Consider the following 13,165-nt stretch of genomic DNA (forward strand, 5'->3'; position numbering starts at 1 on the left):
TTCGAGAATGGCGAGAACCAAACTAAGCTCCCGACAACGAGCCCAAGAACGATCCATTCACGAACAGACCTGGGCTCTGAAAGCGGGGCCGCCAGAGACGGCCGTTTCTCCAACGAGGCTGAGGATCTAGATTTGTTCATTGTGGTTGTTGTCTTTTGAAACGGTTGGCTTAGACATGGTCATTGAAGATGGGTGTGCTATTTCATTTCAGGGTGGTCCAAGCTCCCTGCACCTGCAGCAGCCTCTCGGCTGAAAGAACGCCTCTTCTAATGATGCCTTCCGGGTTAATAACAATGGTTTTGATGCTGTTGATTCGTTGAAACGGCTCGTGAGTGAGGTAGGTAGCAATCATAATCGATACGCTCTGGTAGCCCAAGCGAAAATATTTCCCGCTGAGAGGCCTGTCACAAAGTTAGACCCATCGTTCGCTCTTAATACTGGGTAACTATTTCAGAACCGTAGTATGGTTGAATATAGGGGTTCATCGACTGGATGTTGGATGCTCTCTTCGATGCCCTTGGTGGGGTTTATCAAACGCCAGCAGATATGGGTGGGGTAACTTTGCTTGTGACACATGCAGGGCTTCACAAGGGTGGGCCTGTTTCCCCACAAATCACGGCGGTTCGGCACATGACGTAATTCCTCGTCCTATCTGTGCAGATGTACGATTTGACGATAGAGCGCTACCAGATAGTATCCAAGGCTCATCTCAAACCTGATATGCACCATCCTGGTGATTTCAAGGCGCAAGCAGAGCCGCCGCCAGACATGAGACATAATTGGCCAGCTGGCCAGTCGACCTCGGCCTCAACGCTGTAGAATCCAGAGGCATCCACAGCCCAGCCACAAGAAGAACGTAAGTGTCTGTCGTTTGCTGAAAAGCAAGCGGTGTACAAGCCTGCCGGAGCATACGACATTTCTGTCCTGGTTTGGCTTGTCGTTGGCACACCACGTCATTTGTTGTGGCGCTACCGCCATGGTTGAGCCCAAGAGACTACATGCCAGGAGTATAATTCCCAACAAGCCCTTCAGAGCAAACTTTTTTTGTTCACACACGAGTACTTCTTTTTCGGTCAGGTCTTTCCACTGTCTGCCTTCTCACCTTGAGCCCTCCAACAAGAAAATAAACTCATTCTTCCAATCAGCCATACCGAAAGAAAGACAGCAATCATCTCAAAATGGAGCGTTTCGTCCCCTGGGTCCACATTGCCGCGGCCATATTCTCCGTTATTCTCTTGGGAATAAGCGCATATGGTGAGTATTTCTCATCAGGCTGAAAGTTCCTAACTGACACATCTCGCAGTTGTGCACGTTACATGGGGCCACCCGACTCCCAATTTCATCTTGTTCAGCTCTCTCTGGTCTCTTCTGGTCTTGGGCTATGTGGCTATGACACCACGATTTGCCCCTAGACTCTTCCACGGCACCATTTCACTGGCTGTGTTGTGCTTGACGACCATCTTCTGGTTCGCCGGCGCAATTGCCTATTCGGTTTGGGCCGGATATCCGTATTGCCACGGCTCAATTTGGTGTGGCTCGAACCAGGCGGGAATTGCCTTTAGCTGGATTCTTTTTGTGCTCTTTACCTTCTTGGCCGTCGTCGAGACTCTCCGTTTCCGAAGGGGTTCCGTACGCACAGGGCCTGCCGTTGTTTAGAGAGCTCGGGGCGTTGCAAAATTCGGACTGAGGCGGCACCGTGTGCAGGGCAGGAAAAGGATCACTGACCCGCGATGCCGGGGTGGCATGACCTGGGGGTTGACGCTTGACGAGCAGGTTTGGATTTTTCATACATCGATGATCGGGACATAGGAAGGACTAGATAAATAATTTCTCATATGATACCCTCTAAGGAGTGGCGAAGGAATATTGGCGTTTGGGTTTAATATATGGGAGTTCCAAAATGTTGCAGGCCATCTACTCGTGTGATTGCCAATGTACCAAGGGAGTAAGTGATCTTGGTAAGTTCCTGTTAGTAAACAACCCTAACCCGGGGTTTTGCACGCCACCTTATGGGATCCGCAGTTTAACCGGCGTCGGCGTCGAGTCACCAGCCAGGCGCCACATCCGTCGGCCAACTGCCAACCACCCATATCCATCAACATTTCTCGACTTTCATCACCTTTGCGCCGCCATCACCCAGTCTCACGACAGCAATCGCAAAGCGACAACAACCTACCCGGACCGACCACCGAGACCCACAAACTCTACATTTAAAAATGGGCAAAGTTCACGGATCCCTCGCCCGTGCTGGTACGTCTCATCGGCAATCAATCCTCTGTGTACAAAGATTCTCGGCTAACCACGGTCGCGAACAGGCAAGGTCAAGTCGCAAACCCCCAAGGTTCGAAAACCCGTTCCCAGACGTCGAGCCCGATCTTCAAAGTTGGATGGCGACTGATTCAGCACGAACTATAGGTCGAGAAGCAGGAGAAGGCCAAGACCCCCAAGGGCCGCGCCCACAAGCGTGAGATCTATACTCGCCGCTTCGTCAACATTACCCTCACCCCTGGTGGCAAGAGAAAGGTATGATATTGTTGGGACTGAAATCCTTCAGCCACAGCTACTTACGAGGCCTGCCGAATAGATGAATGCGAACCCAACCGCTTAAATCGAATGAACATCACTGAGGGAGGGGCTCTATCTCGCTAGGCGTTGAGGACTGGGCATGGGAATATGGGCTCGCCATCTTTCTAACGGCGCTTGGACTCGGTCGGCAACGTTGCGCTGGTAATTGCGGTGGCCATCTCAGCCTGGCATCAGGGCGCATCGGCGTTTCGGTCGGAGGATGACATGGTGTCCGTTTGGGGCCGACATCTGGCCATAGAGTTGAGAAATTTTTTATTGGGGCCGTGTGGCCATAATCCAAGAGATCTCATAATCAACACCGGTTTGGAGTTCCTCCCATATCTTGAATGTCTGTCTCTGCTCAACAGGAGGGAATATGCAGCATCCTTCTCATGACAATGAATTTACAAGGTGCAGCATATTCCGACTGACTGGGACCGTGTACTACATCCCATCCCCAGCTATGTGCCAGTGAATGAAGTGAATGCTCACGGATCTGAGCCAAGCCAGGAAGTTGTTCTGTCTGCATGAGATGCTGGTCTGTTTATCTTATCAGCCTCTTGGCTGTGCGAGAGCTGTGATTTGCTGGAACAGAATTAATATGGGGTTACTTGCCAGTCTGGGCATGTGGCTTCAGCTGGCACCAGTGGTGGGAGCTCTCCGGCCCCACAAAGAATTTTAGGGTTGGTTGGCTCTGCGCACCAGTTTCGAGAAATTCGCAGCAAAAAGCTTCCCCGCCTAGAGAAAAAAGTCCGCCTTGAAGCGACCGACCGAGTTCCACGACAACAACATCTCCCCTTTCGACACCCACCGAAACATCGAAATCATGGCTGATCGGGGAACTGGTGCCCGCGGCGGCGGCTTTGCTGCTCGTGGTGATCGTGGTGGTGATCGCGGCCGTGGCCGTGGCCGTGGACGTGGACGTCGCGGCGGCAACAAGAACGACGAGAAGGAGTGGCAGCCCGTCACCAAGCTCGGTCGTCTCGTCAAGGCCGGCAAGATTAAGAGCATGGAGGAGATCTACCTCCACTCTCTCCCCATCAAGGAGTACCAGATCGTGGATTACTTCCTCCCCAAGCTCAAGGATGAGGTCATGAAGGTGCGCATTGTCGCCAAACCACGAACCCCAGCCCGACGATTCGAAAACACCGTTCCGCCCGATTTCAGACCAGTTTCTAACATGCAATTTTACTCCCCTACAGATCAAGCCCGTCCAGAAGCAGACCCGTGCCGGTCAGCGTACCCGCTTCAAGGCTATCGTTATCATCGGTGATTCCGAGGGTCACGTCGGTCTCGGTATCAAGACTTCCAAGGAAGTCGCGACTGCCATCCGTGCCGCCATCATCATCGCTAAGCTCAGCGTTGTTCCCGTCAGACGTGGTTACTGGGGTGCCAACCTCGGTGCTCCCCACTCCCTCCCCACCAAGGAGAGCGGCAAGTGCGGTTCCGTCACCGTCCGTGTAAGTAGCAGATCAAGCCTGGCGCGCCAGCTCAAGGGACTCAGAAATGCTAATTGGACGCCCAGCTCATCCCTGCCCCCCGTGGTACTGCCATCGTCGCTTCCCCCGCCGTCAAGCGTCTCCTCCAGCTCGCCGGTATCGAGGATGCCTACTCCTCTTCTTCCGGCTCCACCAAGACCCTCGAGAACACCCTCAAGGCCACCTTCGCCGCTGTCTCCAACACCTACGGTTTCCTCACCCCCAACTTGTGGAAGGAGACCAAGCTTATCCGCTCTCCTCTGGAGGAGTTTGCCGACACCCTCCGGGACGGCAAGCGTTACACCAACTAGGTTGCTTCTGAATGAGGGTGATGCTCAGTCAGTGGGATGTGGTGCTTTGGGGCGTCTATGGTTTTGCGTGCATGGGCTCCGGCAATAGACAAGGGCTGTCAAAAATAGCATGATTGGCCTAAATCCCAAATTATGATTTGATCACGAAGTCTATGGTTTTTTCTTGTTTCTTTACAAAACAGTTCCGTCTTCTGGTGCACAGTGATAGGCCTGGTGAGGTGTCCGTGTGTCCAACTGGGTCAACACCTTCTCGTTTCACTGGTTGTAATTGACTTTCTGTAGGTTCGCTTGGCTCCTCCCATGCATCTCTCTCCTGGAAGGCACAAACATCAGGTAGCATGTCGATGAACCATATTGAAAACCCGCTCCTTATTTGGACCATAGCGGAGGATTTGATCCTCTCTGCACCCAATCCCGATCAACATACTCGCTTTTGCTTACATGCTTACAGCCTGTGGAAGGGGTCATCTTGGTAACTGACTGCAGGAAGATCGACTTCTCCAAGCTGCTGTTCATCTTGATTCTTCTTGGACACCTACTCTTCCTCAAGTGATTGGACACGACGCTTGTCTTGGATCTTTTTGGACTTTAAGTTTTGGGCTAGTTTTGCCATCTTGATTTTGGAACTGTCTCGACTAAACCCTTACTTTTCTACAGTTGCCCGTTAAGCACTTACGACCTGTCTAGCAGCATGCCTCAAGTCGGTCGTTGTTCGCTTCTCTTTCTCCTACTTCCAACTGTCCACGGCCTGTGGAATTCGACCATTTCCCCAGACCTGTCGCTAGTTCAATCCGATGGGAGACAATGGCTCCCTTTGCCACCCCATGAAGGTTAGGCATCCCCGACCTTCCGCTTCCAAATCTATTGTCTTCTCTTTTTGCTCTGAAGCCCATCGCTGCGCCTGAAGCACCCCCTCCAGTCCCTACAGCAGCCTAGGCTTCCCCCACAATCCCGCAAGGTATGTCACCTGCTTCCTGGCCAACATGGCCATGTTCTTTCTTGCCCGAACTGAAAGCTTCAACCATTACGTCGATACCTGGTGGGATGACCAACAAGCTCTGTATCAAGTTCAGTCTGATATGCCCTTTTTCGCTGGCCGCTACCGAGTACGGCTTCGAGTGCTACTGTGGCGATGTGCTGGTGGACTCTTGGTTGATGGGTGGTGATTCGGACTGCAACAAGCCGCGCCCTACTGTTGCGACAGGCAATCGCGATTGCGAATGGGCGATGAGTCTCTGGAACGCCGACGATGGCAAAGTTCCCAAGGTTTTCGGTCCTCAAGAGCATTTCGTGCCTCCCACCCTTGCTCCTGGTGAAATTGACGTCCTTGCCTACGTGGGTGGCCTGCGACAGACTGCTGTATTGGTTGCAACTCCGGTATATGAGTGGCCGGCTGGGAGTCATACACCCCTCGTCGTCGTCTTCATATGCTTCAAATATCGACATGGCAGCTCTTGCAGCCAGCGTTCACGCCATTGTATCAGCTGCCACGAAGCAGGCACAAGGGCTTGTGGTATCGGAAGTTCGGAGAAAAGTCCATGGGGACCTTACAGAAAGGGTCGCCAAAGCAGCTATTGGTAGCACTACCACCACCACATTCAGCACGACAAGGACGCTCACGACTACTGTTACATGCACCGAGTCTACTAGTTCATTAGTGACGAGCAATTCACCGACATCGTTGATAACCTCCCATCTGTAGCGTCTCATCAGGCGGAGGTGACAGGCACTATCTCGAATGACCCATTGACACCACTGATGGCCCCCATGCCATCCCTGTCTGATCTGGACTCGAATAGCTTTGGGTCAGACCCGACTGTTCCAAGTCCCTCTACGGTTCCTGGGAGCGTCAGCCTCTCAGTTACCCTCGACATCTCCGGATTTGAGTATAGTCTCAAACGAAACGACTGAGTCAACGTTCCCTGATGCTTCCAGTCAGGTCATCGTCATCACAGTGATGACAACAACCCTACCAGTTATAGCTAGTATGGCGGCGTCCCAGCAGGCTCAACCACCATGCCTAGCTTGCCTCTGGCTGTCACACCCTTTCTCGGCGTCAGTACTTGGGAACAGGCACCGCAGGGGGCACATACATATGTGGCTACTGGTGGACAACGGAGGGAACGGTGGTCTTTTGTGGCATGAAGAGGTTAACTTTGAACGAAGGATGTTTATGGGAAGGCGATATGACATTTATTACGTTTTATCTTTGTGTTTAGATGAAATTCTATCGCACCAGGGCCGCTGCATAGTTAGGTGGGGAGGAAGAAGCCAACATCATGAGGGTACACTTTAACTCTTGTGGGCAACTCAGACGGAATATTTTCGGGCTATTGGGTATGTGTGAAGGGCGCTGGGCTGGAAGACTTTGGTCTGCTTTTTGTCTTGTTTTCTCTCGTTTAGCATATCATAGACGACGGTCTTTGCTGGTTTGATTTCTTTTATTGGTTCCAGATTTTGCTCTTATACATGATGCTGGTGGGGATATTACAGTGCAAAGATGATATGTGATTCAGCCTTCTCTTTGCGACTGAAACGGCAACGATGTCCCAACACATTGACAGGACGCTTCCATATCGATCGGATGTCTCGGTACCCAGCTAGACCACAGGCTACGGAGGATAGTCATCATTAACATGCCTTTAAAGACAGCCATAGGCCCCGAAAGAAAGGTAAAGACCTCGAAACACAGTTAATAGGCTTTGTAAGATAGTTGATAGGATAATACCATGGCCTGTTTTGTATTTTGCAAGGTATAGGTCAATGTTTAGCATGTGTTTTAAAGACTTGCTGTGTTCGGTTCTTTTGTCCAAAGTATGCCAGGCCAGGGACTTCGTTGCTTGGTTGCAATGCTGGGTGCTTATTAATCGAGGGCTCCTTCATTACAACACCACAAAATATCCCTCTGCATGAGGTGGAGGTGAATCGACCCCCCCGTGGTCATTGTTACGAGATGCTTTGTTTTAGAGCGCAAGTAGCCGGCCTGGGATACATGGTCGAGGTTTCTCTTTGCTCTCCTCCATCAACCAAAAGTTGCGAGGAAAAAAAACAAAAACAAAATACGTCTGTCTGGAACGCTCGGTGGGTTGTGTCATCAAACTCCAACGGAGTTGGTGAGAACAGAGAAAACCTTGCGAGCTCTCAGCGGTCGTTTGCGCTGAAGGCAGTCCAGAAGGTGTGAGTGGGGTGTTTCGGGGATTGTGCTTTTTTGGATACGGCCCGAAAGAGAGGGCGGTGTTATGGAGATATTGGTGAGGTGAGTAAGGCGAGGAGTGTTTTCAGATGTTTGGCGAGATGACAAGTTTTGTAAATAGTAACTCGGGGGTAGGCTTTTCACATCATCACAAGCGCAGTCAATGTCAGTCATGTTCCGGTTAGGTACCACCGTGAGTAAATAGAGTTGTTGTTTGTTGAGAGAAACAAACGGCAGAGAGGGTACAACCTCGAGGAGACGGTCCCGAGATGCGCGTGAGGGCATGAGAGGGATGGACTCGAGAGGCAGTAGCACAAGAGTTGCAGAGTCGCGTGCCGACTGCCGTGTCCCGCGGAGATAGGATGGTTGAACATGGATTTGACCTCCGTTTAAGAGAGAACATGGCGGAGGGAAAACCCCAGAGAAGGAGGCTGTTGTGTGTTTCTGGGGAGAATGCTGAGTTTTTTTCTCACTTTTGGGGAGTGGATTTGGAGGAGTTGTGTGATGGAGTAACACGAAGCGAGCTCCTGACTTCGGCAGCATCTCTGCCAAGCTTGGCATGAGAGCATAACAACCCGTTACTTGCATACTCCAGGAGCATGCCGGCTGTTGAATATGCACAGACCATCCCCAGTCTGCACGGAGTTGGCCGGCGCAGGGTTCAGATGGTTCCCCATATCTACCCCTCACGACAGACAGGTATTTCCCCTCACGAGGTGTAACGATAATGACGGGACAGACCCCAATACCCCACTTCCCAAGGTGTGGGCAGCTGCCAGTTGCAGTGTAAAAAGGAGTTCGGCTGAATTCTCGCAAAGACAACTTCGCATTGAGGCCATCCATGATGTTCAACTTTAAACAAACAAATATCTCCGCTTCCCCAGATATTAGTGCGATAGATTGGACGAGGGACTCCATTCATGAGAAGATCCAGAATCCAATAAAGCAACAACGGCACTTGCACCAACGCCGCCGAGCGACGAGTTGCCTGGTTTCGCGGTGGAGAGTGTCTGCTGTCCGGACGGCTGTTTACCCGCACTTGGGATAGTTGAGCCCCCGTTTTGATTAACAAGCTGGAGCATCATGAAAGACCACAATGGAAGGATGCAAGATCCACTCGGACCCGGAGACGGTGACTGACAAGTGTGGGTTCTTCCAACAAGTGCAGCAAAGACTGACATGTGTGGCCAGTGCTCCGAGTGTCTGATTACCATCCACCAACGTTGGTTTTGCAAGATACCTATTCAGATGCTTTATACTTCGTTTGGAGGCTGTAATGAGCTAGTGTAGAGATGACATGTGAGTCTGCTCTACCGACTGCTTGGAATGGTGGCCGCTGAATTCTTGGAGAGGTCGGACATTTCGAGGGTTGGAGATTTGCATGATGTCAGAGCCAGTGCAACATGCGGTTATGATCGACTCGAAGGTTCATCTCAACCCTTCGGAAACAGCTGCAGACTCTTTACCCCATACCCGCCGTACCCCAGATGGTGCCATGATAGCTAAAGCTGGGGAAATTTCCATTTTTTCTTTTCAAACCACCGATGCTAAACATTGGGGCCCCGGATTTGCGGACACTCTCATTGCTGTGACTGACCCGCTTGCTTCATCCATGTTTCCGGAAGCCGAGGATGAAGACGAGAGCGAGATCCATTGCTTCTGCTATATGTCGTCCTGGCTCCCACAGCCTGAAGTTTTCCATGTGTGATGGAAAAAGAATATCTGTTTCGACCCCTGATTTTTGACGGGTTTTTCGCCATATGTTTCGCTGACACTTTGGGTTGCACGCCGCGCCTTGTCAAAGATTTCAGCCCTCTCGGGCGACCGGGAGAACGCATGCCCAGGCGGCAGTGACGGTAGTGACGGTAAATGGCGGCGATCTAGCAGGCGTTGGCAAACAACCAGAGGGACGTTGCGCGGCTGCTTTCTTGGGTGCTTGGCCATGCGCATGGCTGCAATTGCCCATTTCGTGGTCGTAGCGATGGAAAGCGGCCATAATATCTTGGCACCAAGCCGTTAGTGGCTTGGGGTCCTCGATGCACCTCTTGGCTCTCAACCTCCAACAACAGCAGGACGCCCCAGACGACCTGAAAACACCAGATTTAAGCGTCGAATTGCGTATCCACTGACCCTATTCAAACCACATGGGCCAACCTGGACAAGCACCCTGCCGCTGGATCTGGAACGTCGTTTCTCCGAACGCACGTCCCACCCACCCATCACGGCACTCTTGACTCCTCAAGGTCTTGATATCTGCGAAACAGGTGCTGGGTAGAACTACGGAGTATCCGTACTCTATATGATTCAGGCCAAACACACGGCCACACTCTAGGTGTGCCACCTGAGATGCTGTGCGCACCACACTTTTACGTTACAAGTCTACATATATGCAGGGATCGTCCCATGGCGCAATCAAAAGACCCCCATGAACCCATAGCCGTCATCGCAGGCCCTAGCTCAGCAGTCACTGGTCGCGCCAAGAAAGAGGCAGTCTTGGCATATTCTGAGGCTCATTCATTGACACCCTGTAGCGCCACTGGCTTGTTCTTGGATGCCGAGCTTTTCAGACGTCAGAGGACATCATTGATCCCAAAATCACCATTGTCTAACCTCTGCGTGGGCGTTTACATACTATCTGCGATGTCCTTTCCAGAACCTGGTTGTCAAGAGTTGATATCACGGGGAGCACGTGGCTCTCTCCCAAACAGAAGAGCTGGTCATGGTATAAGCCAGATGGACAGGCATCCCATGTCCTGCGTTGGGTTCCCCGGATGGGGACACCCCGGGTTCTGCGTTTGCGGACAAACTTCCAACTCGCTGAATACCGGTGAGAGAAGGCCTGTCTTTATCTGATGTGGATGAGTCCCGTTCCATTTTGGTTACGAGCCCCTTTATTGCAGCGCAACCGTCAACCAGGGAGCTCCTGGACGTGGAGCTAGCCCCCTTTGACGGGGACTGGTCCGTCACCATCTTCATCCACACTCGTCCCAGAGATAGGGCACACCTGCCCTGATGGTGCCTCGGCCGAGCCAATGGGCGTGAGACACTCAAACGGCAGGTCAAGTGTCCCCGTCCACTGCCGTCATACCTAGATCCCAGTGACAGTGGACAAGTTGTGGAGAATAGTCAACGGCGCTATATTTCTCCCTTCAACCGTAAATAGTAAATCCACCTTTTCACCTGGGCGAGCTGGGGTACATACGGATTTCATTGTGTCCGGTATGCCGTGAGGCAGCGCAGATGCCCCTCACCCTCCCTCGCAACTGGTGCGAGTGACCCGCTTCGTGCTCCTTTGGGAGCTTGGGGCCGCATCTGGTTCGACGATCCCAGATGATCGCTGCCTCCCCCCAGCAACCCCAGATCCTGGACGTGGCTGTTGGGGTACTATCCCGACACTGCATATATCAAGCCCGCCGTCGCCCTCCCCCATTCCAACCTCTGTCACACCTCCAGTTCACTCTTCTCATCTTCTCTTGAATACCATCAAGCTACGGCCTCTTTCTTGCATTGTATCAGAGGAGAGTGACAGGACTCAACAACCTACTTTACCACACACAATGTCCAACTCCGGGGGTTCTCTTACTGAGAAGGATATGGGCCATGCGACCGGCACGGCGCCGAACGCCCATGGGCCTGCCACCGGTCACTACCGGGGCGGATACGATCCCCGGAACCCAATGGCCAACATCCACGCCGGCGACGAGCCCAGGCTCCCAGCCTTCGGTGGTGAATTCCAGCCCGGTCTCTGGCGGCCTGTGGAGAAGCGCCAGTTCGCCAACCCGGCGCCTCTGGGTCTGAGTGCTTTCGCTCTCACCACTTTCGTCCTTTCGGCTATCAATCTGGGCACCCGCGGTGTCAATGTTCCCAACATTGTTGTTCCCCTTGCCTTTGGCTATGGTGGCTTGGTCCAGCTCCTGGCTGGTATGTGGTAAGTTGACCTCCATTATCAGTATCACTTGTCACGGTTTCACACATGCTAATAACATGCTTTAGGGAGATGGTTGTTGGCAACACCTTTGGTGCTACCGCCTTGTCATCTTATGGTGGTTTCTGGATTGCTTGGGGCCTCTTGCTCACTCCTCACTGGAACATCCTTGGCGACGAGGGCCCTTACAAGACTGATGCCATCACCTCCTCTGATCCCATGATGTACGAGTCGGCCATGGGTTTCTTCCTCACAGGCTGGTTCATCTTTACGACAATCCTCCTCCTGTGCACACTGCGTTCGACCGTCATGTTCTTCCTCCTTTTCTTCACCCTCGACCTCTGCTTCCTCATGCTTGCCTGCTCCCACTACTCTCACTCGAACGGGAACACTGAGATGTACCACACCCTCACCAAGGCTGGCGGTGGCTTCGGTATGGTCGCAGCCTTTTTGGCCTGGTACAATGCATTTGCCGGTATTGCCGATAGCAGGTATGAACTTATTCCCGTTGACGTTGTTCTCTTTGTTGTTTTGCCTCCCCCTAACCCCCTTTTGGGAGTTCTTGACGACCCCGCACCATCAATGACCCCCAACTTGAAGTTGGAGGTTCCCTTGGTTACATCGGCCAAGCAAGCCATGGCACGCCACTTCCGTCAAACCAAGCCGCTATGAGCCGCACGAGATCTTCTGAGAACAGTAACGCTGACATCACCTTTTCTACAGCAACTCTTTCTTCCTCATTCCTGTCTTCCACTTCCCCTGGTCTGAGAAGGGTCGCGAGGCCAGACTCGCTCGCGCCGCTACCCGGGAGACCCGGGACTCGGCTTAGGAGAAACGTCACGACACGCATGTTGGCATCATTTTTTATGAATGATTTCGGTTTTTGGAATGGATACATTCACGGTTGAACACAGCACCGTGGATGATGGGAAACGTTATATTTATATTTTTTTTATTTTTTTTTGGATTTTATCCTGACCAAAGTTTCCTGAACCTGGACATAGTTGGTTTTAACTAACGGCGTTGACGAGAACAATGGATGACGGATGGAGTTTTTTCGTCTTTTACTTTTTTTTGGTTGAATTAAGCAAGCGAACTGCAAAAGGCGCAGCGAGGGCAGCATCAAAAGCTTTGGGATACTGAACGATTACATACCTATATATCACACAGTACATACCTACCTGACTTACATGCTAATCCAAAAGTTTCATGATTGGCAGATGTGCAACACTGATGACTTTCACATTCATGTAATTTTGCACAATTATACACGCGCACAAATCTAAGGGTTGGCGGATTATGCAGGGTTATCACTGCACACAACGGTCAACGGTTTTCAGATGATCTGTGGAAGTGGGCCTGACCTTCAGGTAGAACTGCCGTTGTCGCGGCCCTTGCGGGCTTTGTAAAAGCTGACAGTTTGCATGTCGCAATTGCTCCAGAGATGGACCTGATGTTTGTTGAGTTGTGGAGACATTTTCGGTGGAATCTCAGGTTTCAGGGTTATCTTTTAACCTCTCTTTCTTCACAAGGCACGTGACGCCGAGCTGTCGCTCTGAATCGCTCAGCGAGCTCACTTCGGCCTCGGAGGTGGTCTGACATTTTGGTCAACTCGCTTTGCTCTTCTCTTTCTTCTCCGGGAGTTCTTGCTTCCTGCCTGGCCTGCGTATCATCTTAACTACCTAGCGGCGAA

The 13,165-nt window shown here is 51.9% G+C and overlaps 5 protein-coding genes across 5 annotated transcripts, besides 1 other annotated feature; all 5 read left to right on the forward strand.

Annotated features, from left to right (window-relative positions):
* Nucleotides 1-140: part of a sequence feature (pseudogene) that runs on past the window's edge.
* A 1,038-nt stretch (nucleotides 141-1,178) lies between these two features.
* Nucleotides 1,179-1,656, forward strand: PODANS_5_5020 (uncharacterized protein; the record flags this gene model as incomplete). The annotated part of the gene is made up of 2 exons (XM_001905324.1): nucleotides 1,179-1,254; nucleotides 1,304-1,656. 2 exons carry the CDS (start codon nucleotides 1,179-1,181, stop codon nucleotides 1,654-1,656), a joined length of 429 nt encoding a protein of 142 aa, XP_001905359.1.
* Nucleotides 1,657-2,216: 560 nt separating this feature from the next.
* Nucleotides 2,217-2,649, forward strand: PODANS_5_5030 (uncharacterized protein; the record flags this gene model as incomplete). Its single annotated transcript, XM_001905325.1, has 4 exons — nucleotides 2,217-2,250; nucleotides 2,316-2,341; nucleotides 2,416-2,524; nucleotides 2,585-2,649. 4 exons carry the CDS (start codon nucleotides 2,217-2,219, stop codon nucleotides 2,647-2,649), a joined length of 234 nt encoding a protein of 77 aa, XP_001905360.1.
* Nucleotides 2,650-3,391: 742 nt separating this feature from the next.
* Nucleotides 3,392-4,354, forward strand: PODANS_5_5040 (uncharacterized protein; the record flags this gene model as incomplete). The annotated part of the gene is made up of 3 exons (XM_001905326.1): nucleotides 3,392-3,664; nucleotides 3,768-4,025; nucleotides 4,091-4,354. 3 exons carry the CDS (start codon nucleotides 3,392-3,394, stop codon nucleotides 4,352-4,354), a joined length of 795 nt encoding a protein of 264 aa, XP_001905361.1.
* A 4,289-nt stretch (nucleotides 4,355-8,643) lies between these two features.
* PODANS_5_5050 (uncharacterized protein) lies at nucleotides 8,644-8,837 on the forward strand (the record flags this gene model as incomplete). Its single annotated transcript, XM_001905327.1, has 2 exons — nucleotides 8,644-8,679; nucleotides 8,739-8,837. The coding sequence occupies 2 exons, from the start codon at nucleotides 8,644-8,646 to the stop codon at nucleotides 8,835-8,837; spliced, it is 135 nt and encodes a 44-aa protein (XP_001905362.1).
* A 2,267-nt stretch (nucleotides 8,838-11,104) lies between these two features.
* Nucleotides 11,105-12,301, forward strand: PODANS_5_5060 (uncharacterized protein; the record flags this gene model as incomplete). The annotated part of the gene is made up of 3 exons (XM_001905328.1): nucleotides 11,105-11,475; nucleotides 11,541-11,963; nucleotides 12,196-12,301. The coding sequence occupies 3 exons, from the start codon at nucleotides 11,105-11,107 to the stop codon at nucleotides 12,299-12,301; spliced, it is 900 nt and encodes a 299-aa protein (XP_001905363.1).
* Nucleotides 12,302-13,165: the final 864 nt, after the last annotated feature.

This window comes from Podospora anserina, chromosome 5, assembly GCF_000226545.1.
Source record: "Podospora anserina S mat+ genomic DNA chromosome 5, supercontig 5".
Classification (NCBI taxonomy): domain Eukaryota; kingdom Fungi; phylum Ascomycota; class Sordariomycetes; order Sordariales; family Podosporaceae; genus Podospora; species Podospora anserina.